Source organism: Paramormyrops kingsleyae, chromosome 13 (genome assembly GCF_048594095.1).
Source record: "Paramormyrops kingsleyae isolate MSU_618 chromosome 13, PKINGS_0.4, whole genome shotgun sequence".
Taxonomy (NCBI): Eukaryota; Metazoa; Chordata; class Actinopteri; order Osteoglossiformes; family Mormyridae; genus Paramormyrops; species Paramormyrops kingsleyae.
The window spans coordinates 29,421,811-29,446,175 of NC_132809.1; the positions used below are offsets into that span (position 1 = coordinate 29,421,811).

General features: G+C 46.0%; 1 protein-coding gene across 1 annotated transcript in view; it reads left to right on the forward strand.

Moving 5' to 3' along the window:
- The window catches only part of zfpm1 (zinc finger protein, FOG family member 1), a 67,171-nt gene that overhangs the window by 16,078 nt on the left and 26,728 nt on the right, over nucleotides 1-24,365 (forward strand). The window contains exons 2-3 of the mRNA XM_072698587.1: nucleotides 9,048-9,191; nucleotides 13,446-13,598. Of these exons, the coding sequence (XP_072554688.1) occupies nucleotides 9,048-9,191; nucleotides 13,446-13,598 (297 nt within the window). The remainder of the gene's footprint in view (nucleotides 1-9,047; nucleotides 9,192-13,445; nucleotides 13,599-24,365) is intronic.

A 24,365-nucleotide genomic window follows, 5' to 3' on the forward strand; every position in this document is an offset into this window, starting at 1 on the left:
GTGGCAGCCGGGCCTGACCCGTCCTAAACCGTCCCTGTTTCCGTGGCAGCCGGACCTGACCCGTCCTAAACCGTCTGTTTCCGTGGCAGCCGGGCCTGACCCGTCCTAAACCGTCTGTTTCCGTGGCAGCCGGGCCTGACCCGTCCTAAACCGTCTGTTTCCGTGGCAGCCGAGCCTGACTCGTCCTAAACCGTCCCCGTTTCCGTGGCAGCCGGGCCCGGCCTGCACTCCCGCCCCGCATTAGATATGCTCTCAGCACCGTGTGCCACGTTTTACCTGCTTCACATGTGTCATTATAGGGAGGCATCAGCTCATTCCATGAGTGTGTGAGTCTGTTTATCTTTTGCCCAATCAATGTCATTTTACATCAGATCGATGGGGGAGTGAGGAAAAGATCTCGGTTAGGGGGAGGGGGGGGGGCGCACCAGCAACTAACTTTAAGAGGTTTTATTTTATTTTGTGTCATTTCATAATGTCTACTTTAAAACTTTTTTTGAAGTGCAGTCATCTTGCCAGATTTTCCTTGTAAAATGGTCTTTTATTACAAAGCTCCAGTCTTCTCGGTGTGTCATGACTCTTTCGTCTGAAACGTACGAAAACGATAACGCGGTTTTGTCCTCGTCCAGCATGGCTGATGGGTCCCTGCTGTGACAGCAGGGCAGTTTTCAGATGTCCACAGGCAGCATTCCTCTCTGAATCCTTATGATGCTAAATCTTATCTCCTTGGTAGTGTGAAGTCTGCAGTCTGGTAGAGTACATTCCGTTTTTTTTTCTACTTATTATGCATAATTACTGGGAGCATAATTCCCATAATCCACTGCAAACACGCATTTGGAACAGTCAAAGACAGACGATTCTTGTGTCTGCTCCTGTTCGCGCTTCATGCATGCCTGTCGGGGAGTTTAGCCTGGAGGTGACAGGGCAGTGGGCAAACTGTTCGCTGGAGGTCACAGAGACCCTGTATGGGACAGTACCAGCATCACGACAGTCTTTGGTTATTTGCTGCTGGCTGACCATCTGTTAATAATATTATAATAATATTTCCCCCTGCTCTGTATGTGTGTGCAGTTTGCAGTTTTTCAGGTACCGACCAAAGATATGCAGTTACACTATCTGTCATCTTGAAACAGCCCCTTGGGTGTATGTGGCCTGTGATGGACTGGCATCCCATCCAATGTGCCCCCCAGCCCTGGGTGGATGGATGGATGGATGGATGGATGATAATTCTCAGAGAGACACTGAAGGTGTCACTGTCTTGGTGTTTACACCAGGCACACACTTGCCCCTGGGCAGTCTGGTTTATCTGCACTGTGATCCCAGTTCTTGTGTCACTAATACGACACAGCTTTGTTATTTAGGCTATGCTGGTCAATCAGCCGCCTCAATCAACTTGGTTTTTTTTTCCTTTTGTTTTCTCAACGCACACAATCATCCAAGGACGGCCATTTTTTCTGCAGTCAGCATGTGCTGAAAGATGACATCTGAGTGCAGTTTCACCTTCTCTTCCTACTAATAATGTGTTGTCTCCTACCTCTGGAGAATTTGGGTTACCCTGCAGTGCAGCTTGCTTTGACGGTGCTGGTCTGGTATATATGTCTTTCTATACGATTAAGGGCTTATTCTGCGTGTGTGTGTGTGTGTGTATGTGTGTGTGTATGTGTATGTGTGTATGTGTGTGTGTATGTGTGTATGTGTGTATGTGTGTATGTGTGTGTGTGTGTGTGTGTGTGTGTGTGTGTGTGTGTGTGTGTGTGTGTGTGCATGTGCTCTGCTCTCCGAGCCACTTGATGGCCTTGCTGGTTGCTCAGGCAGAGATAGGAAAGCATAGAGTAAGTCGCTGATTCCATTCCAGCCCTCAGCCACCGCCCCCCCTCCGCACCCCCCCCCCCGCGTGGATCTCGGGACGGTGGGAAAGTTCAAATCTGCTGCTATTTTCTATCTTTTATCGGCTGCTTATCGGCTGCCTCTTGTCTGCATGCCTGGCTTGGATATTCCAGGGTCTCGGGCCCTCAGCTGCCTGCCAGCTCGATCTGGGCCTGTTCCTCCTCTTGTTATTTCCCCGCTCACTGCGGCGAGAAAACGACGGGCGATTTGCGTGGGCGGCGACGCTGCACACATGGCGAGGGAAACGTATGCTTTGTTTATCTGCCTCCGTCGTGTCAGTTCTCGGCCAAACCCCAAACGTTTCGGGACTGACGATACCCCACGCTCTGCCCCAGCAGACGCCGTCGTCCAAGGACAACGTCCTTTTTTTTTTTTGATCTTGAGGTCGATCTCTGACAGTTCTGATGTTGAGCAGGCTTCCTTCATTCGATCAAGTGCAGAGTGTATATAGCAACACGGCCGCACTGGCAAATAAAAACTCAGCGAGACGTGTGGATGTCGCCCCCCCCCCCCCACTGACTGAGATGCTTTTCAGTACAACAGACCTCTGTTCCCCTCTAATCGCTGTGGGGCGACGCTGTGGCCTTGAGTGTGACGACTATCTGCTGGGGGGTGGGATGAGCATTTCATGTCGTGCCAAAGAGAACCGGTGAAAGCCAAAAAAAAAAAAAAAAAAGTTTCAGGGACAGCGGAATGAGCCTGTCATCACGCATTCATTTCGCCGTCTTTGCGAAGGAAGTTAAACATGGTAAACCAGTAGGTCCACCCAACATGGCTTTATAACCTTGTTTGGAGACCCGTGAAGGATTGGGGTCTTAAGGTTACCTAAATACAGAATACTCTTGTCTTTCTAAAAAGGTGATGTGTAAATTGTTGATGAAATCTTGCTTGGATTTTTTTGGCAATAGATGCTATTGCAGATAGAGTTCTCCACCCTTACAGCCCTTTTCTTTACATACTTCCACACTATACTTCATTAGCATTAATGGATGGATGGATGGATGAACCGGGTACAGGTTTCACACCCATACTTGCTTTGATTTGGTGTACTAAGCAAGCCTGCGTACTGACCAGCCTATACCCAGCATAGGAGAAAAAAAACATGGTTTTGCCCTCAGCTCCTCCACAAGGTTTTAAAAGACATGTTTTGCTAACTTAATAGAACATTCAGTGGAAGGAGGAATAAGCAGAGCGCCTTTAGAGCGACATACATTGCTGATCATCTCCAAAGTGACCTGACAGTTTAAGGAACGCCAAGTGTAGTTTCGAGCGCTCCTCTACCACACATCTCTCTTAATCTTCCCGCATCAGTGTGACTTATCGAGTCAGAATGGCAAGAATCGGCTCTGGCTTGACTGTCGGGAGGGGTGGGGGGTGGGGTGGGGTGTGGGTGTCTGAGTGAGTGTTAGGGCATGGGAGCAGGGCAGCTGAACCCTGGCGGGGTCACACCCGTTGTGCTCAGACAGCAGAGATAACGGGGAGATTTATTTTCCCCATAGTGACTTTCCCTGTGTGTGTGTGTGTGGGGTGGGGGGGTATATCTAGTAGATTGCTGTGAAGTGCTTTGTAGATCTTAGTTGGCTGGTGCAGTTTTTTCTCCCTCCTGCGGGGTATGAAAAATACCCCCATGCCCCGCGATTAATCTCTGTGGCAATCCGCAGTGGCTGGTACTATAACCTCATCACACACCTGCCCTCTCCAGACCCACAACGTCACCGTCAGATGGGGGAAATATCTCCTTATTTTGTCTCTCTTTCTGCCCGACGCATTATCTGAGGGACGGCTGCTGCTCATTAAGGAGTTAATTTTCTCTCGCCTATCTAAGATTAATATAGTGAACCTAAAGCACTGTGAATGCTTTAAATTTCTTCCTTGTTATCAGAGAAAGAAAAAGGGAAGGGGATATTTAATAGTTTAAGTAGTCTTCCTGGGGAACTGCGCTTTTTTTTTTTTTTCTTTTTTTTTTTTTTTGCTCTTCCCTGAAATGTAAAGAAATCCAGTCGAAGCTGGGCTCAGTAATTCAGTTTTTAAAGCATGAAAAAACGGCTTGATGAAATTCCGCTATCAGCGCCCAACCAATATGCAAAATATCTCTCTGGAAATCAAATAGCTATTATGTTTTCATTTCCACGTCGGCGTATTTGCTTAATGAAGAGGAGACAGATCAGACCGGCAGAGAGAGTCTGCAGGAGCCGATAACCGTGAACGGCTCCCAGCCATCCTCACCGAGTGACGCTCCCAGCCACGGGGAGAGGGAGAGGAGCGCCTTTAACTCCTTCCTCACCCGCTAGCTCCCACTGCGGCTTGGGGTCTCATCCTCCTGCCGCACCTTCACGTGAAGGACAGCGACCCAGCACTGTCACGGAGGCGGACCGCGCTGATTCCACGCTTTTGCTGTGGGCGGCCCCACCCGTTTCTATTTTCATTTTGAAAATATTTCTTCAATATTTTTTTTTTTGTCCTATATTGCTTGGTATGGACCCGACTCGCGTAAAGGAGTGTATACCATAGGCGGTAAACATGGTGGCTTAGTTTAACCATATTTTTATTCCAGTCTGTAATACATGCGACCTCAAGGTCCTGGAGTCGGCAGATGATGCGACACACCAGGTTACACGTGTCTGTCTTTCGTTCCCTTAGTGCCGATTCGAGCGTCGGTCACAGATATGCCAAGCAGAAAAACTAAATATTAAAAAGGATAAATATTACGCAAGGTACGGAAAACGGGTTTCTTCATAAGCACAGATATGCGTAATTCATATATCCTCTGTAGTACTGTACATAGTTTCACCTTTTTTCTGTGGAGAAACGGATACATTCCATTTCATTGATAGTTCTAAAATATTTTTTTCCCACGATCATTTAAAATCCCGTTAAAGAATTTCTCTTATTGGTAGTCTAAGCCGGCCATCAGTTTGTCCGTTTCACTACTGTTGCAAAATACAATTTTGTTCCTCTGAAGTTGGTACAAAGGTACCGCTTGTGTCTTTCAAAAATTTCTCATAAGCCTCCGTCTGATACAAACAGTGCTAATCTTTTTTAATTTGATTTAAAAATGTTTTGTAAGATTGTTATTAGTTTAAGAGCTGCTGTGTCTCCGATGTTTAATCACAGTTGTTAAACACACAGGTTTGATGTAGACGCGAAGTTAATAAATCATTATCTCCTTTGCCTTCATCAGCCCGGCTCTGTTCCGCCGGTGGAGTGGCAGTTTACATTCAAAGCCTCATCTTATTACTTCTTATTTTCATATTTTAAAAAAGACACCTGAGATCAGTCAAGTATTCGGGAGGGGCTATAAAAATTAGAATATGATTGTTCGTTTTTGATGTAACTAAGTGTAATATTTTTGTTTCCCTAAGAATAGGAAGCAGAATTTAATCTCGTTTTGCGAATGGTTACCATTGACCAGTCCCTGGCCACAGTCATGTTACCGAGTTTGATGTTTATCACGTACGTGGATATTAACGAAAATATTAGCTTTTCACATGTTCAGTGTGTACCGTGCCGATCCGCAGGTCGATGAAATAAGTAATGGCTTGGATGTTAGTCATTATTGGGAGCGTGGCCCGTTTTGCACGCTGCAGTGAAAATTAACTCCATACAGGAGGCGTCGGAGCCTGTTGTTCCAGACCTGTTGATTCAAGCAAGTTGTTCAGGTTTAAAATGAAGCGGATAGCATTGATTTTGTCAGATGACTGAATATTTTGTTTCCTTTCCGTGACCTTTAATATCATGCACGAAATTCAGCGCCTATTTATTATGACCAGAAATATAGCCGAAGTCCTATTTCTCTGTAGGCCCTGTCTTTATTTATAACTTACGCTCCTCAAAAGCATTTCAGATTGGAGGATGAGTCGGTCTCACCAACTTTATTGTAGAAACAGTTTTATATTAAACGTATTTGTCGTTATTATTATTGCTATTATTATTAGGCTAGGTGCTTTTTATGAATTGATTAGTTATTCCATCGATTAAAGTTATTTTTAGATTAAATGCATCCGACATCATGTGGTTTGCATTATTATTATTATTTTTGTCTTTCAACGATAGAAATTGCCCGAGAATCTGCCCCGGGAGCCCCGCGGGGTCCCGTCTCCATAAGTGCGACCTGTCTCACTTCCCGGCCACCACGTAGGGCGACTGGTCCTTGAAACGGGGGTGTACATCTCCAGAGCATATTCAGCGATAATCGCTGTTACTTCTGGTGACTGGACATTCACGCAGATAGCACTCTGGGCTGAAGACGGCGAAAAGGGCCCTTAGTTGGCGGTCATGTGCAGAAGAGGAACTTTTACCGCAGCTTTTGATGTCGGGGAGCAGTGATGCGCGATTGATTCATTAAACCGGAACACTTGAGTGAAAGAAAAATCATAATTCAAACTTACATTTTAAACATGAAATGTAATTGGAATTTTGAACAGAGAACTCCTTTGTACAGTTATGATTAAAGGAAAATTAATTGTATGAAAATGTCCTCACAGATACTGAAAATTAGATCTAGCAAAGTAGGGTTCTATAATTCTAAAAATATTGTGTGCAGGATCTATCTTTTTCTCTTTCCTCTTTTTATTAAGTTCCAAATCTAACTGTGTTAATTTTATCTGAAATTAGAGTGAACCATGCAGGCGTGGAAGTCGAAATTAGCCTAAAGATGTTTCATTTACAAAGACAGAAACACTTTGTCAGGCAGCGATTGTTTCGAAGCATTATCTCCGCCTCGTTTTTAATTGCTTTGGAAGTGAAATTAACAGAATTAGAAAAATTGCCTTTCCCTTTTTGTACAAGGCTCTTTATTCACGGGTATTGTTGTGTGCTTTGTATAGATTATAGGCCTCTTTGTTCGGGGAGTGTAAATATATACGCCTGCAGTCACGGCATTAGCTAGGAACAATCCCCTCTCATTCATCACCACCTAATGAAAATTAATTTACCAAAACTGGAGAATTTTAACTAGTGTTAATTTCCATAAGACTCCACGCTAGTTCATTTCGCTACATATAAGCCAATTGTTTTTATTTATTTTCCGCTGATGATCAGCGGCTGCTGTCAGATGGATGCTCCTTTCTTGTCAGTGATAAGTCCCGGGATGTATGAATATGCAGATTAGTGCCTTTTCTCGGGGATCGTCTCCTCGCTGAGGCATGATGGAGCCCCCGCCGTATCGCCGGGCGTCACTGCCGCCTGCGTCGGCCTCCGAGCTCCCGTGTGCAGCAAAGGAGCCGTTCGGGTTTTGTTCTAACTGGCCGGTTGGATCTGAATTTATGAGTTATGTTAATGATAATTATCATTTTGTTACTTATTGTTTTTATCCGTCCTGAGGTTTTTTTCTATAAGCTTTTAGGAAGATCTTTACTCGAAGTTCTTGAACATGACCGTCTTGTGGTGTTTTGCGCAGAATATTTAACATTCGACAGTTATGTAACAGCGTTACAGTTTGCGGTCTGACAGTTGCTAAATATCGAGATGGATACGGAAAACAGTAATATATTACGAAAAGGCAGTTTTGATTCAGTTGGCTCCGCATCTAATGACGCGCTGCACTTGAACTGCTTGGAAGGTCCGTGATTAGTGATTGCACTCCTGAGACTACCCATTATGTCGTATGCATTCGTAAGTGTTCCATGCAGTAAATCGATTAACTGGTTCCTCTGTTAATTTCTGAAGTCATACACATTTTACAGATAAGCAAGTTAGGTGAATGGTGTGTTTTTGTTCTTAAGGTACTTATTCTAAGACAGTGGCTTTTTAAAATTCCTTAAAAATTTAACAGCAGTCTGGTGTAGGGCATCCTATTTAAGGCCATTCATTATGTTCTGTTTATAGAATCTAGTGTGACATAAGCTGCTGTAATTCTGCAAATTTATCCACTGAACTATGTTATTTATAAGGTAGGTCAAGGTCCTGTTGCAGAATCTGACAAATTTGTGTCATCTGGTCTCCAGAACCAGTTTTACCGCAAAATCAAAACAGCGAAGACTTAAATGTGAGATTCATTCCATGTGCACAGTGAGGGAATTCAGATTGTGTCAGGCCAGGTGCTCTCCGGGGGGTGGGGTGTAATGGCCAGGGCATGGGGGGGGGGGGGGGGGGGGGGATCATTACTGTGCCAATGGTGGTTCTGTAGAGTGGTTGTGAAAGTGCCAAGTGCTTTTGTACACTTCTCTGGAGAAAATGGTCTTGAAGCAACAAAGGGGCTAATAGTGAGATGTGCATCAAACGTGCAAATCGAGCTACAAAGGCGATGAAGTAGTAGGGAGGGAGATTTGAAGTGAGGTAGTTTGAAGTTCTTGTAGGGGTTCAGCTGTTGTACCATGGGGGGGGGGGGGACAGTGCTGAACTTATCCAATGAGATATAAATGGCTAAATCTCCAACTTTCTTTAGATAAAAGAGTCAATTAATAATGGAATAGTTTTATCTGGCTGTTTTTCTTTGCCGCTCTGGCTGTTTGAGTGCCATCGTAATCTGTAATGGCGAGTTGAGAGAAACATCACAGCCTGTGTTTCAGGGCACCGATGCCGCAGATGTTTAAAGTCATCGTCGCATACAGAGGCATGTTCTCTCTCAGTCATCGTCCCATACAGAGGCATGTTCTCTCTCTGTCATCGTCGCATACAGAGGCATGTTCTCTCTCAGTCATCGCCCCATACAGAGGCATGTTCTCTCTCAGTCATCGTCCCATACAGAGGCATGTTCTCTCTCTGTCATCGTCGCATACAGAGGCATGTTCTCTCTCAGTCATCGTCCCATACAGAGGCATGTTCTCTCTCAGTCATCGTCCCATACAGAGGCATGTTCTCTCTCAGTCATCGTCCCATACAGAGGCATGTTCTCTCTCAGTCATCGTCGCATACAGAGGCATGTTCCCTCAGTCATTGTCGTCACTGAAGCACCGGTTCGCTATGTCATGTGAAGTCTTAACATCCTTCCCCAAATGTGAACGGGATTGGGCACTTTGCCTGTGATTAGAAGGTCATTGGTTCAAATCCCAAGGTTGGCAGGGGTGATTTCTTCATTGTGCCCCTGAGCAAGATCGTTAACCTTTGCTCCAGAGAATGTCTGACCCAGCTTTCTCAAAAAAAAAACATGTATGTTGTATTGGATAAGTGACTGCTGTGTATATAAAAATGTAAACCTGAGGGTTCTCTTTTGTTCCCTGAAGGCTCCATGGGGGACCTGGAGGAGGGTGAGGACAACCCACCTGATGATCTGAGCTCGTCAGGAGACGAGGGCGGTGCCTCAGACCCTGACGATCTGGCCGAATGTGGCGAATCCAGCCCGGCCTTTGCATCCCTGTACAGCGAAGGTACGTCTGCTGCCAGGCGCACATTCTCCCTGTAAGGGGCTCTCTGATCTCCCATCTCCTCTATACGGGTTTGTATTTCACTTCTGGAAAAGCCTGTTTCCATCTTGGAATCCCTTCATTTATGCCCCATGTTGATATAGTTCAGTTCAGGCTTCAAATTTAATGTGTCACATATGCAAACACACCGTAAACCTGAGTAGTGAGATGGTTCTCTGCCTGCTCCCTGGATTGTGCTTAAAAGGGAATATGTAATAAAATGAATAGTATGAAAAAAATTAAATAAGATTAAAATAACAATCAAAATAAAAACAAGGCTGTAAAATTAGACGAAAATAGAGTAAGGATATTAGTAGTTCTAAAATGAAGATGTACAATGAAAGTGTGGGATGATGTGCAGCAGAATGTTGGCTACGGCAGTGTTTCTCGAAGGAGTCCTTGGGGACCCCAGACGGTCCACGGCTCTGTTCTCTTCCAGGGCTACAGGAATCGTCATTGACTACACAGAGAGCCTGGAGGTAGAGACCTGCCCTAAGTCTTGGCTTTTGCATTGTTTCTGCACCCCCGCCCTTTCAGATCCTGCCTGATCTATTAGCTCGCTAGTCACTCTTGTAGTATGGATTTGTATTCATAATTTTGGTGTGCATTTAAATCTATGCAAATTGCATATTGTGCAGTAGAAATATTGCCTTGGGCCGGAGGTGTATGAAAGATGTCGCTGTGTTTTGCTTGAATATCCTGCTTGAGGTTCCTGAAGTTCTTATAACTCAAAGGTTAAACTCAAAGACCACAGACATGACTGGACCTGGCTGTACAGTGTATGTGGTTGGGATCAGGTGGGTTGTACCATATTTCTGTTTACGTTTTAAGGACAGTTATGGATATTTTGCTGACACTTTTCATGGGCAGTAAGGGCGTTAGAATAAAGTCGGAGTTTGCTGTGACGCCGTTTCAGATTGGCGTGGCAAAAAAAGCCACGTTTCACAAGCCACGCGGTCCAGGGGATGGGGTCTTAATTTGGGGAATTGGGGTCCTTGTCAGGCGCAAGCGGCAACGGGATGGACGGCTGAGAACAAGAGAGCGTGGATTAAAACCAGGAGCTTTAGCAGGGGCTGAAAAGGAACCGTGCTGGGAGAGTGAAGTGTGCAGGGTTATGTGTGTGGTGGTGTGTGGTTTTGTGTGGTGGTGTAGGGCTGGGAGGGGGGGAAGAAAAACATGTAACACCCCACAAAATGAGGGACAAGGAGAATCAGTCAGCATGTCAGGCTCTGGTCACCTGACACTGACTCTGGCTGGGCTGACCCTGTCCCTGCACGCGCAATAATAAACATGTACACCAGCATCTTCAATACAGTCAGTTCAGTACAGGGTGGGGCTCTACCCAACCAAGGGGCAATGAAAACAAAACTGACACTACTGTTCTAGTGATATCCTAACAGAGTAACAGTAATGAGTAAGTAATGAGTAAGCGGGCACACACCAGTTATGTAGAAAGTAGCGGTGAGAGACAATGGTGGGGGAAGTTAGAGGAGTTGTAGTGTGTGTGTCTGTGTGTGTGTGTGTGTGTGTGTGTGTGTCCGCGGTTCAGGGTGTAACATTCTGTGCCCGATGTCCATTTTTTTTTTATGCAGTTAGACCATGAAAGCCACAGTTTCGAGTCATTTTTGTCGAGTTAATCAAAATTTCTGTTTTCCCTGTTTAATCTCAAATTCCAGCTCTTGTGAAATTTGACGTTGCAGTGATAAGCGTCCGTTCGTTGGCTGGATTTCGATAAACGCATGGAAATTCTGTCAGGTGCTAATCGGGTTTAGATTAGAGATTAGCCCAGCGTGTGTGTGTGTGTGTGTGTGTGTGTGTGTGTGTGTGTGAGAAAGAGAGCCTCTCCGTGCTTGAGCGTGTGTGTGTGTCGGGGAGTGCAGTCCGTGCGCGTGTGTGTGTGTGAGATAAGTGTGAGTGGTGGAGGAGCACAGCGTGTGTGTGTGTGTGTGTGTGTGTCTATTTCCTCATCTGATTCTGGAGGTTTCCGTGGCACGGCCGCGTTCCTCCTCGCCGCCCTGTGCCGCTATCCAAACTTACAGAATCCAGGAACCTGCTCTTTCGACCCGGATCAATACCGCGGTCTCTATCGACCTACAGCTAGCTCATAAAGACCTTATCCGGCATCTGGGGGAGAGAGTTGGATGATAAACACCCGATAATGACGGCAGGGACGCCCCCTCAGGCCAGCCGTGCAGCGGCGGTCTGTGTCTCGTGGGACGCACACCTGCACACGCGCACAAACATGCCGGCTGGCTCCCCTGTTGTCGTCGTATCTGATGCTGAAGCCATTTCTACTTCCTGTTCCCTGACCTGCGGGTGAACGATGGCGTCCCGACTGAGGAAGGGCCGCTCTAATTTGCTCGGGAACCACAGAAGAGGGAAACCCCAGGGCTGTACTTCTGACAGCAAAAGGAAGCACTAGCGCCATCCAGTGTGTGGATGGTTCTCTGCTTAATTGCACTCCCTGTCGTCATATAGCCGGCATTGGCTAGGGGGATATCGTTCCTCAAATCTGACAGAAATGCATTTAATAAGATTAACACACTCTCTCTGTCTGGTCCATAGTTTTCTCGGTCAACTCGCAAATGTTATGAGCGGACAAGGCGTCCTGAATAAGCCAGATGGAAAGAGTGCTGGAGAATCTGTTCTTGAATGAGGGCCAGAATGGGAATGACATTAATGTCTATTAGGGCTGTAAAATTGTGTTTGGTATGTAAAGTGGATTGAGGAACCTGTGGTGGGTGACTTTGCCCTCAGGGTGTAACGAGGATGTTCTGAGTATTTATCAGATAGATGGAGACAGTTCGGGGTGGGAGTGGTTGCGGGGGGAAGCAGTTTGGGGGGACTGGTGGAAAATCTGTTGTCTCCTCCGTGATACCTGTCGCCACCCCCCCCCCCCACCCCCCCCCGATGATGATACAAGAGATAATATTGATAACATTAAATGCAATAACTGCTGTCCCAGCTGCAGTCTCTCAGCTCAGTGCTGCAGGATAAGATCAATATGCCATTCAGTGTGATTTATAGCTGGAAATAAAGGTACTGTTAGGTCAGCCGTGTGTGTGTGTGTGGTCCAGGTATACCTTACCTTGTGGGGACCCCACCTTATGGCTTCCTGGTCCCCATAAAGGAAAACTCTATTTAATGAAAATCCGTGATTGCAATAAAAAAACTAAAAATGCAAACTCTTGTATTTTGTTTGGTTACTTATGGTTATGGTTAGGGCTGGGTAGGGGTTAAGGTTGTCATAGTTAGCATTAGCATATTTCCCATAGAAATGAATGAGCTGATGAAAGATATGATTACACGACTTTGTGTGTGTGTATGTGTGTGTGTGTGTGTGTGTGTGTGTGTGTGTGTGTGAGAGATGGCTGATCAGTTTGACAACGTGGATCTCGCCACCATCTGTGACATTAATAATGTGAACGCTGAGGCGTCACGCGGGAGAGCCGTTTATGGCAGGTATTGATCGGGAACTATCGCTGTTTATCGGAGCGAGAACGCAAGGACAAACATGCCCTTTGCTCGCACACAGCTGAGGCATTATCGGGGTGGGGAGATGGGGAGGGAGATGGGGGGGGGGGGGGGGAGAGTCCTTTTCCAAACCTAGAAAAAGCCATCTGTAACTTTTAAGTTGGGGGCAGCTATTGGGGGAAGTTAGAGTGCCACACTCAGCAGGGAGGGTGACATTCTGAAAATGCAGCACCTCTCACTGTTGGGATGCTGTTTATTAATTATGTATATCAGCACCTGCTGTGGAAGGTCCTGCAGCGCCCCCGCTGGCCGATTCGGTGCCACGATTCTATCATCTGAGGCTACAGGCTGATCGGCTGATGGAAGTCGTTGCAACGGAACGCTGCGTTTTTTTTAACCGCAGTCTGTTCACCTTTTAGACGTGAGATGTAGCTGACGTACGTGCCCAGACATACATTTTGATGTCAAGATCCTTGACACACAATTCACCAAAAATCAGAGACTGAAGAAAACAAAAAAACTATTGCTGGGAAAGTGTTTTAGGAGCTGATGAAGGTTTAAAAATGTGTAATGCCTCCAGGGCAGACACTACCCTGTGAAAGTAAAATACCCAAACGGTTTTAAGGATGATCTGCCTGTAGATCTAGCAGTAATGTGTATAAACACGCAGGCAGAGGTTGTGGGGAAATAAAACTTCCTGGCAGCAGAGGAGAGACTCTGATCTTTGCAATCTTTCACTGGCAGAGCACCGGACGGAAGACTCACCGGATCCCTCGGAGGGCGAGGAGGAAGATAAAGGGCCACCACAGAGTGTGGATGAAGAGCGGGAGCAAGAGGAGGAGGTAGAGGAGGAGGTGGAGGAAGAGGAAGAGGAGGAACTCCCCTGGGATGGTCCAGGTGAGTCTACACGTCGGCTTGGAGGAACCAACCCCCAGATAAAGGCTGTTTACTCCCAGTCAGATGGCTGAAGTGGAGTTTCATATTGTGCTCTTAGCTCTGGGCCGGATTAATGCTTAGGCTATGCTAGGCCCTGGTAAAAAAAAAAACCAAGACACAAAAAAAACGGGGCCTCACTCTTCCTCAGGAAACGTGGAATGGGTGAACTTATTAAAGCCCCTTGATCGATTGCTCCCGATCAGCAGATTTCACCGACAGCCCCTTGTGGACTATTGACGTTGCATTGTTTTTGACTCTCTCTCATTTCTCTATCGGCTCAAGAAATGGCTCCCTTGGGGGGGGGGGGGGGGGTAGCCATGTCAGGCTAGGGTCCCCACTGAAGTTAAAGCACGGTTGCCTTAGCTGTAGCCGTTGGCTACGAGTAAGTGGCTTACAGGAGTGTGAGCCTCATTAGCTAACTAGATGGACGTCTTTCATCGGGAAGACCTGCCGCAGCAATCATGACTGACCATCTTTTAATGGAGCAGAGAGTTTGGTAGATGCTGTTTGCACCAGTAGTGGACAGCCAGTGTGGCTATTCGCACCCATGACCCGGGTGTCAGCAGCCTCACCATTTTATTTCACGGCTAATGCTGTTGAATCAGCGGAGTTTTTAATTTTTTTTTATTTTATTTTTTTTACACCCCCCAAAAAGCTCAAATTATTCCCCAATTATTCCCCACTACACAAATATGGGGAATTCTCCCCCATTCTGACAAATGAATTTCAAGCCCTGTTGCTCATGCTAACGCTAGTTAGCAAGATTACGGCATGCCTTCAGCTAGCTAACTATCGCTAGAAGAGGGGAACATTTAGTGTTTAATGTACCCTGCCTTTTATATTTGTATTCTTCTATGATCCCTTGAGCCACTGAAGTGACGTGGAGCCAGTCGAGCAACGCGGTGTTTGAGGTTTTTGTGGAGCCGGGTGTAAATGACCAAATAGACGGCATTTTCACCCGGGTGCATGTAGACACTCAGAATATTCACACTATTGGATCATTTGGCCATTCGATCCAGGCTGTTCCCCTGCCTTTGCCCTGTGCTCCTTGGGCTGGGGTACAGGCCGCCTCCCAAACCCTGCAGTGAATCTGGTGGACGAAGGGCTGGCATTTTGGTGGATAAATGCTCTCTAGTACCTTCTGCCCAGAGATAGTTGCTAACGAACTGCAGGGTCTGTCTAGGAGCTTGCAGCCTTTCAGTCACGTGTCTGGGTCCTTAACTGCTGGCTCTGCCGTTGGCCGCCTGCTGTAGAGTTTTCTGTGTGACCTTTAATATTCTGAGGAAGCGCTCTCCAATTTAGGTGTTTTCCTGTGATGGATTTCAGAGGCCCAGTGATGGAGAGTGAGGACGATGTGGATTCTGGTCCAGTGACACACCCTTATAGTCATTGGGAGTCTTGGTTTGAGTTTGGTGCTGGACATTGTGTGTGTGTGTGTGTGTGTGTGTGTGTCTGAGCATTTGTGTATCTGGGCAGACTTGCTGTTGGGTTCCATCCCTCAAAGACTGCTTTGGATTTGGATCTGGGAGGCTGTCTGTTAGGAATTATTTAATTGTTGGGATGAAAATGCTTTTGAGATGTAAAAGCGCTCCGATTTAGCAAACGTTGCAAGCAGGAGATAAAGATGTAAATACATTTCTCTCATTTCTTATTTCTTCCTTTTTCATATCTGTGTGTGTTTTTTTCCATTTCAGTCTGTTGAATGGTTTGGATGGTATGGAATGGGTTAATAATAGCCTTTTGATCTTGCAGTTTTCAGTTTGACTACGTTTTTGCTGTGTGTGTGTGTGTGTGTGTGTGTGTGTGTTTGTTTTTCCTCAAATTATTTAATATCATTGTAAAGATATTGTATTGTAAAATGTGTCAGTGAGGTTAGTACAATCTCAACAAACAAAGCCTCTTGTTTTAAAGTTATTGATATTTGTTTAACAATGTAATTAGAAGTACCAAAACTTTTTCCTTTGTTATTAACTTGTATCTGTTCTTGACATTTGATGGTTTGGGTTTTTCCGGACTGTTAATTACATTAAAATAGGAGGCCCAACAAAGACAGGAATACAGACGAGTGTTTGTCTGTGCATGTCTGCACGTTTTAATTCCTCATATCGAGAATGTTTTCATTATCGTCTTGTCCCAGCCTGTCCCTGTAACGGTAATTGGAGTGATATTAATTGCCGTGTGGTTGCTGGTTGATGGCAGCATGGTGATGTTGCCGCGATAGACTTTTCCTTCCAAAGTAACTGCCGAGACGGGGAGCGAGAGGGAGAGATAGCCCCCCTATCAGCGCCGGAGCAGGCACTGCCTTTATCAGGAGCGCGATTGGCAAAAGGGAAACTTTGACCGGCCTGAATTTTTCTCTTATCATTGAGACCGCCCCCCCCCACCAAAACCCACCCGCCTCCACCACCAGTTCCTCTAGCCCTCGCCTCTCCATCACCCTAACCCCCTCCCACACACACACACACATACACACACACACACGCTCCCTGTTTTTTTCCTGTTCTCCTGAGTGTCAGCAGTGCAGACATTATGGACGTGTTCTCCTTTCGCACTCGCTGTTGGCAAACGGGCTCCAGCTCATGTGGAAACTGGCCTTAGTCCTTTTAAAACTCCTATTACTCCCATTTTCCACTGTGATTTTCAGGTCCCAGCTCATTGAGGACATATTGAAAGCCCTCCTACCCCCCACAAACTGAGGGCAGTATTACAGGAAACTGCCCCCCGTGCACCAGTGCTCAGCCCAAGGCCCCCACCACTTTTCACTCTCACCCCCATTTTTACTCCAGCCCCTCGTCCCTACAACAAACTTAAAAACACGCAGCACTGTTGCATCACAATGGTATTCTGCAGGAAGTGCGTGCATTCTGTTGCCATGGTGCTCTCTCTGTGAATTCTGCAGCCTGCCGTTCCCAGTGTGTTTTGAGTGTCGATGGTTTAGTGGTTACTCTTCCACATGGGATTTCGGGTGTACGGTTTTCATACTTCTGTATCCTCTCTATGATTCAGAAGGGCACAAGGAAATGATTCAATCTTTATTAACACATTTCATTGTAATTTTAAATTCTTAGCAAAGGAAAGCAATTACTTTAATTCAATTTTAATAACGAACTTGAATTATGTTTGTTGTGTGCAGGGAATATTTATGGTGATATTAAGATGTAAAATAATGATTAAATTGGCTTTTAGGTACAGGAGATCTGATCTGTGTGGTTCTGCTTGGTTCACATAGTGCCTGTCAATCTGACATTAAAAGAATGTCAATAAATGCTCTGGGCCTAAAAGATAAATTAGATTTTAATTAAAAAATTAGAAGGACAGAAATAATCTCCTTCCTTGTTTGACAGGGTTTTTTTTCCCAAGCGAAAAAGAAGTCATTTCCCCTTTGAAGACCATTTACTGATCAAAAAAATTAAGTTGTGTTTAATTTTTAAAAATCCATCCAGTATTTTTACCCCGATTTAACCATGTTTGGCTTTCTATTTTTAGTTCAAATTATGAACTTGAGCTTTTAAATTGCGATCAGTTTAGCCAGGGCAGGATTTTGATTAAATGTTGCCTTTTAATTATGAATGTTGAAATAAAGTGTCCTTGGGTGTAGAAACTGGTAAGTGTGGTCATGGGGCTTAACGAGGCCGTTGTTTCAAGTCTAACAAGACTGATTTGTGTGTAATATTTCTGAGATGGGGGGGGGGGGGGGGGATATGGAGAGGTGCGGGCGTCAGGAACAGTTTGATACAGTGAAGCAGCTTTTAATCTATAACATGTCCTGCTGCATGATATGCAAAATAAATTATGAAGAAAAAAAAATTATCTTTAATATGACCTTGCTGGCTGGAGGGTTTGATATTTTTGCTCTGCTTAAAATTCTGATATGCAAATGGCTGTCACGGTGATTCCAGCCCCCACCAAGGGACCAGTGGCCCCGCCTCCTCAGGGCCCCCTCCCTGTCGCTGAGCTCCCCTGGCCCCAGATAGCCACACAGCCATAGGGATGCTCGCCGCTGATGTAATACTGATACGCGACTATAGAATTCACCTCCCAAATATACCTTGAGTTATTAACGTGGTAATAGCAATCGTAACAACGGTGCTCGTAATTATTATGATTTGTCTGGCTTGATAGTTTTATTGCATTTAATTATAGGGGAACAATAAGCAACAGCTATGTATTATTTTGCCATTTAGGAGCGCATTGGGGGGGGGCGTGATTGAGCTGATGGGGGCTTGATTTGTATGTGTGAGGGCTTTTTTTTTTTTTTTTTACAACATCAGCAAACGCTGCAGGAATATGCACATTCAGGCCAGGAAAGGTGAGCAGGGAGAAATTAAAAGCATATCAGCAGCCACCAGGGCCCTGCTGGATTTAGCCGGAGTGGGCTGGGGGGGGGGGGGGGCGTGGGGGAGTAGCTGGGCCAAGTGTCTGTTTCTTACATATGGGATATAGACGCCATTCTGAGTCTCTGCATTTACGCCCGAGGAGACCGTTCGGCCGGCTCTGGATCTCTCAGATTAGCGCTGGAGTTTGACACGTCATAGAGATTCATACGCGAAAAATCTTTGACGGGGTAGAGTGGCAAGTCACTGCCGGTGAATGGCGCGGAGTTCCAGTCGGCCTGCTGATAATTATTTATATGCCAGGAAGGTCATTAAAATGCATGATGTTGACGTATAACCATATGGCAGCAAAAATTGGGTTTGTTCAATTAGAATCCATCGTGATACACAGATATTGAGGAGGTAGATTCTGAAATTAGAATTCATGTTGTTTATTTCAAGAGATGAAGGTGAAATAATTTATATTTCTATTCCTCTATCTCCTTTTTATTGAGGCAGAAATTTCTTTTTTTCAGAATTTACTGGTTCCTGAAAACATGCATAATTACGGGCAGGTATTCCCTCATCAAAGGCATCGGGTTTTATACTGAGATTGAAATGTGTTTCTCCCTGACACAAAGCGTTTAAAGATGAATGTTGTGTGCATCTCTTTCTGTCTGTCTCAGGAGAGGCATGAGGAATGATTGCATGGGCTTTTGACAGTGCAGATACTGCCCTGAAAGGAAGAGGCAGCGCGGAGGGCAGCCTGCTTGACGGTACTATAGGAGCCCTTCAATCGCACTTCCATCTCTTCTTTAGCTGCGTTCCAGAAGCACGATACATTATGGTCTTGATCTAGAGGCCAGTGATCTGGCTCAGTCCCTTCATCCTTTTCATGTCACTCATTCGAGTTTTACTTGCACAAAAGTGTTCTGAGGACAGAACAAAAAATGATTGGTTCAGAAAGATAACCAATCAGATTGTAGTGGAGGTGGGTCCAAGCAGCAAGAGAAGGCGGGACCAATCAGTCAGATGTCTTGGTCCCGCCTCTAGTTGCTTGGACCCACTTCCTCTGCAGTCTGACTGGTTATCTCTCTGAACCAGTCATTTTTTGTTCTCTCCTCAGAACACTTTTGTGTAAGTAAAAATCCCATGAGCTTTCATGTATCATGGAGTTTAAATGGTTTGTTTTTGCCAGTGAAAGGACATTAGACAGAATAGTTGGAGTCTTGTTTGATTAACATATAAATATTTCTTTGAATTTTTTACTCGTGGGACCACTTTAGAGGATGAAGCTTTATTTGCCATTTGCAAAAGGATGGGTATATTGCAATGCATCTTTCCTCATATCCTATCATGCTCTCCGTTAACACATTCGGGTGAAAATGAGACTTGTGGTCCGAGCTTAGGGTCAGCCATCTATCTTGCATCCCTGGAGCATTTTTCAGGGGGTTAATAGCCTTGCTTAAGAGTCCGACGAAGATGCGACATTTCTGCTAAGAATGGGATTCGAACCAGCAACCATTCGATCATTGGCATAGAGGTCTAACCCACTGGACTACAGCCTTAATGTGACTGTCTTGCCATGGAGGATGTTGAAGTGTACAAGAAACAACTAAATGTTTGAGCTGTTTGCACCCATGAAAGGATCACCTAGGAGACTCTCCACTGAAAAGAAGAAGAAAAAGTCTGTTGAAGAGCAGTGCAACTGGCTTTCTTGCGGATTGTGATTATATAATCTACATAATATGGCCTCAGAATGGATAGGTGTACACAGCCCCTGCAAGCCATCTGCTTCCTTTATGCAGTGCAGCACAAAACCTCACGCTGGTGCTAAATATGACTGGTGGCATATGGTAGAGAATGATGAATGAATGAATGAATGAATGAATGAATGAATGAATGAATGTTACATTTATATAGCGCTTTTCAAGAAACCCAAAGCACTTCAATCTCCCCCAGTGTGTAGCACCCACCAGGGTGAATCAGGTATCCGAGCCTGATTAGTGTGTTAAGAGCCACCAGTGTACCTGCTGCCAATGTTGTGGTGACCAAAGGAGGGTGGCGTAGATCTGAGGGGGCAGGGTTAAAAGAGCTTATTGCATAAGTGGCAGAGACTCTTTAGGTAACAGGGTCCCTGTAGCCATTGGGGGTTAAGGCCTTGCTCTGGGGCCCAATGGTGACATCATTTTGCTCATCACGGGATTTGAACCGGCAACCTTGTGATCACAGGCACAGCACCCTAACCCTGAGCTAAAAATCACGTCCGAAATCCCTGCTCCTTCGATCCACCGACCTAAGCGTGTCCATTTTTATGTCCACTTGCTGCGCTGCCAGCTGAGCTACGGAGCCTGGCGGTGAGGGGCCAGCGTGGTGTGACTTTGCTTGATTTAATGTGCCTGTTAATCTCCTATGGCGTCCTGGTCCCGGCCGAATCACCCTTAAGGAAAATGAAGATGGAGGGTCAGGCGGACTGGGACTGGGGGAGGAGGTCAAGAAGAACGGGAGGAGGGGGTGGAGGAACAATGGAAAAGCAGAATGGGGGGGGGGGGGGGAAATTAGCTCCAGTCGCAATGAGGGTGGGAGTTGGTAAATAATTTTAAAGGCCGTATTTATTTATTTTGACTTTTTTGCTTAATGTCTGGGAATTTGAGACCTGTTATTCGACAGGGTGACGCTTCCCAGGGTGTTGGTTCTAATGCAAATGATTTTCAGTTAGTAGTTACTCTTATCATTGTGTTATTTTATCTTCCATTATTTCTCCATGCAAGCTTGCTGGCAGCGACAGAAGTTATAAATTCTCATATAAAACTGTTATCAGGTGCAAAGCAGAGGCGCGAGACGGTTGGTGCCTCTGCTTTGCTGTCTTAGACGAAAGTGTATCCCTGATGGCGAGGTGGCGAGGTGGTGTGTGACCGCCCCCCCCCCCCAACCCCCCCAAAAAAAAGATACAAGGTGCAAGATATCTTTATTGTCACTGTACAAGTACAATGAGATGTTTGGATCATCCTGTAGACGCCTCAATAACTATACAAGCTAAAAGAAAAACATAAGATAAAAAAAAATTAATTGCATATAGCAATGTACAAATACACAGTATAAAAGAATAAGAGGAATATTGCACATGTATTACTACACATGAGTTAAATTATTGCACCTGCGACAGGTAGCACTTGAGAGTCGTAGTATCACTGCAAGATAATGATCATGATCAGCAGTATTGCAGAGTATTATGGATGACACAGAACCCAGCTGTGGTACTGAGATGAATGTGATGACGGCATCGTCGTACGGTCAACATGGGTGACTGTACGATGGCTAGGAGCCAGAACAGCTAGAGTGCATATTCTGTGATGGGTTTGGTGTGGATATATCTCAGATCTCAGCGCAGGTCAGTGTGGTGCTGTTGTGAGGGGGGGGGGGGGGCAGGCCCAGTGAGGTTAGCAGTGTGACAGCTTCGGGGTAGAAGCTGTGCTGCAGTCTTGCCGTTTACAGGCCTCTGCAACACGTGCCAGACGGCAGAGGAGGGCTGAGGGCACGTTCAGCACAGTTTCTCTCGCTCTTCTCGCTCTCAAATTTTCATTCACAATCTGCTCTCTCTCTTTTTTTTTTGCATCTTTCCTTCTCTTTCTCAGAGGAGAGAACGCAGAATAAGGGAGATGTCATACCGTTGGCGATTTCCCAGTTAAGGAACCTGGCCGTCAGTTAAGAAAATACTAAGTTAAAATTTAATGTTTGTTGAAATTATTAGAAATGGCGTGACCATATTTCTTAGTTGGGTTGAAATTTTTATGATTAAGATTTCATTTTTTTTTTCATGCGGGTTTTTTCATACATTAATGAACTTTGGATCTATTTTACACTAAATATTAGAAATAGCAAAGATGTACCTCTTAACACTGGGGGGGGAGGTGGCTATAATTTGTAATATAGCAGTAGCTCTCCTGTGGGGGTGTTCAGGCACCGTGAGCGTGCTTTTTGCACACTCTCTCCTTGGGGGGGGGGGGGGCGAGTTCCTCATTCACCTGCCTGACCTGAGCTGCCAGTGGGTTCGCAGCTGTTGGTGTATTTGCTGTGTAGGTGTGCTGTCGATGCATACGTGATAAGGGCCCTTTTTCTGATTGGCTGTCAGATGCACCGTGACACTATCTGTCGTGCATCACACACCTGGTGCCGCGTTTCTGGGACGACTGGAACCACTTTCTGGGTCTCTGTAGCCTCCTGGTGTGTGCATGTGGTGTGTGATATCTGGGGTGCGTGTGTGTGGGGAGGGGGGGGTGAGTGGGTTATATATATATATATATATTACATTGTGGGGACCAAATGTCCCCACAGTGAGATTAAAGACATTGTTATTTTACCTTGTGGCAATCTTTTTTTTTTTTGTGGGGAAACTAAATAAACTAAATCTGTGAATGCAATCAAAAAACCAAAAATGCCACAAGTCTTGTGTTTTGTTTGGTTGCTTACAGTTAAGGTTAGGGCTGGGTGGGGGGTGAGGGTTACGCCCCCACAAAGATATGCCCGCGTGTGGCAGTGCATGCCCGCGTGTGGCAGTGCATGTCCGCGTGTGACCCACCTACATGTATGAATGCATGTGCCAGTGAGTTTGTGCCTGGTGCAGATGGGCGTCCCCCCCCTCCTCTTCTCTCCCTGTCATCCTCCCCTGTCTTTCTCTCTCTGTCACTCTCTTTACTGATGATTGACAGGCTGAAGGTAACCTAGAGGAACATTCCCCCCCCCATCACGTGGCCTCCGCATTGGCTTGCCGGGACAGTGCATGGCAATTGTGCCCCTATCAGACACCTTCTTCCCCCCTCCCCCCCCCCCCCCCCACACCCACACACACTTGCCCCCCCCCCCCCCCCACTTGACCCACTTCCTGTGCCCCAGGTTTCGCTACACCCCTGCCCCCTATCTCGCCCCTGCCAGGCCGGGTCCCCGGCTTCCGACGTCGCTCTGTGTTCCACGCCTTCCTCTACCGCTCTTCTGAATTGTTTGTTTCTGCCCCCCCACTGCTATGAACTTGTGCCCCCTGCAATTTATCTTTCATAAAGGAAGGGGGAGGCCACCGCAGAGCTGGAAGTGGGCGGGACCCAGGCTATGAGTTTGAAGGGCACATGTTCCTTTGCTGCTTCTCCAGGATCAATTTCCTGTTACGCAAAGAGTGAGGGGGGCCGGGGGGGGGGAAGAAGCAGTGAATTTGTGAGGTCGTTTGTGATAAGCGGACGACACATTGGCTCTGTGATTAGAACAGTAGACTCACACTTGCCTCTACCTCATACCAGAGGGCCACTGTCCCCAACTGAAAGCTGATTGGCCCCAGGGTGCCCCTCCCCTGTCACTCACCAATTCAAGCACATACCTGCTAATAAGGTTGGCCCCTCTGTTTCAGTCACGGCCTCCTCCTTGGCTGGCTCCTCCAGTCGGAGTGAACATGGTCGGTGTTTTACTGAACTTGGATTCGGGTTGCTGGTGCTGTTTACCACCCGCCCTTCATCACGAAGGCCTGGTAGACCGACACATTCTCCTTCTTTGTCCCCGCTTTCTTCCTTGCTCCTTTTTTTTTCTTGTCCTCCCGCTGTTTCTCTCCTTTGTATTCCGAGACGATCAGATGAAAGAAGAGCCACAGGTTCTTCCTGTATTGTTTTGATCTCCCGCAAACCTCAGCGCTGCGATCAGCACGCTAATCGGACGCGTCGCCACTTCATCTCCCTTCGGCTCCATCCAGCATGGCTCCCAGTGAGGGGGGGGGGAATTAAAACTTCGGCCTGTGAATGTGAACGGACTAGCTGCTGGGTTCGTGGTTTGACCCACAGGCCTGATGGCTAACAAACGGCTGTGGTAAAATGAGCACTCCTGCTATTGGGTTTTTAAGAGCAGTTTCTAAATGTAACTTTGCGCTTAGCTTAGCACTTAGATGGCTAATGCTCACAATTAGCCCGGTCAGCTACCAGCCTTCCCCACATTACCTGCGTGTTTCTGTTTCCTCTCAGCTGTTGTTGTCTGACTTCTGTCTACAAGGACTTTTAAAATCATGCACCCCTAACCAGTATTATGTCTAGTCTATTCTAATTTTGGATCAAATTCAGTGTGTATTGCTTCTTTGAAGGTAGTATACTGGGATGGTAGTATACTGGGAGTATTTCCAGAATTGGAAATACTCACCCTATCAGCCCATTTAACACGACCGGACCGATTTAGACTCGATTTAGGCTGATTTCATCTCCGTCTCTCGCGGAAAGCGCCGGTAACCCGCCATCGCGTGTTGACACGCGACTCTGACTAAGAGCCAGGAGGAAGTATTTAACGTTCAGCAAGAATAATGACTGAATTAATTATCTGGTCGTATACTGTACAGTTAATTATATATCTTTGCCCGAGTCGGGTTTTTTTTTTTCTTTTTCTCCCATAT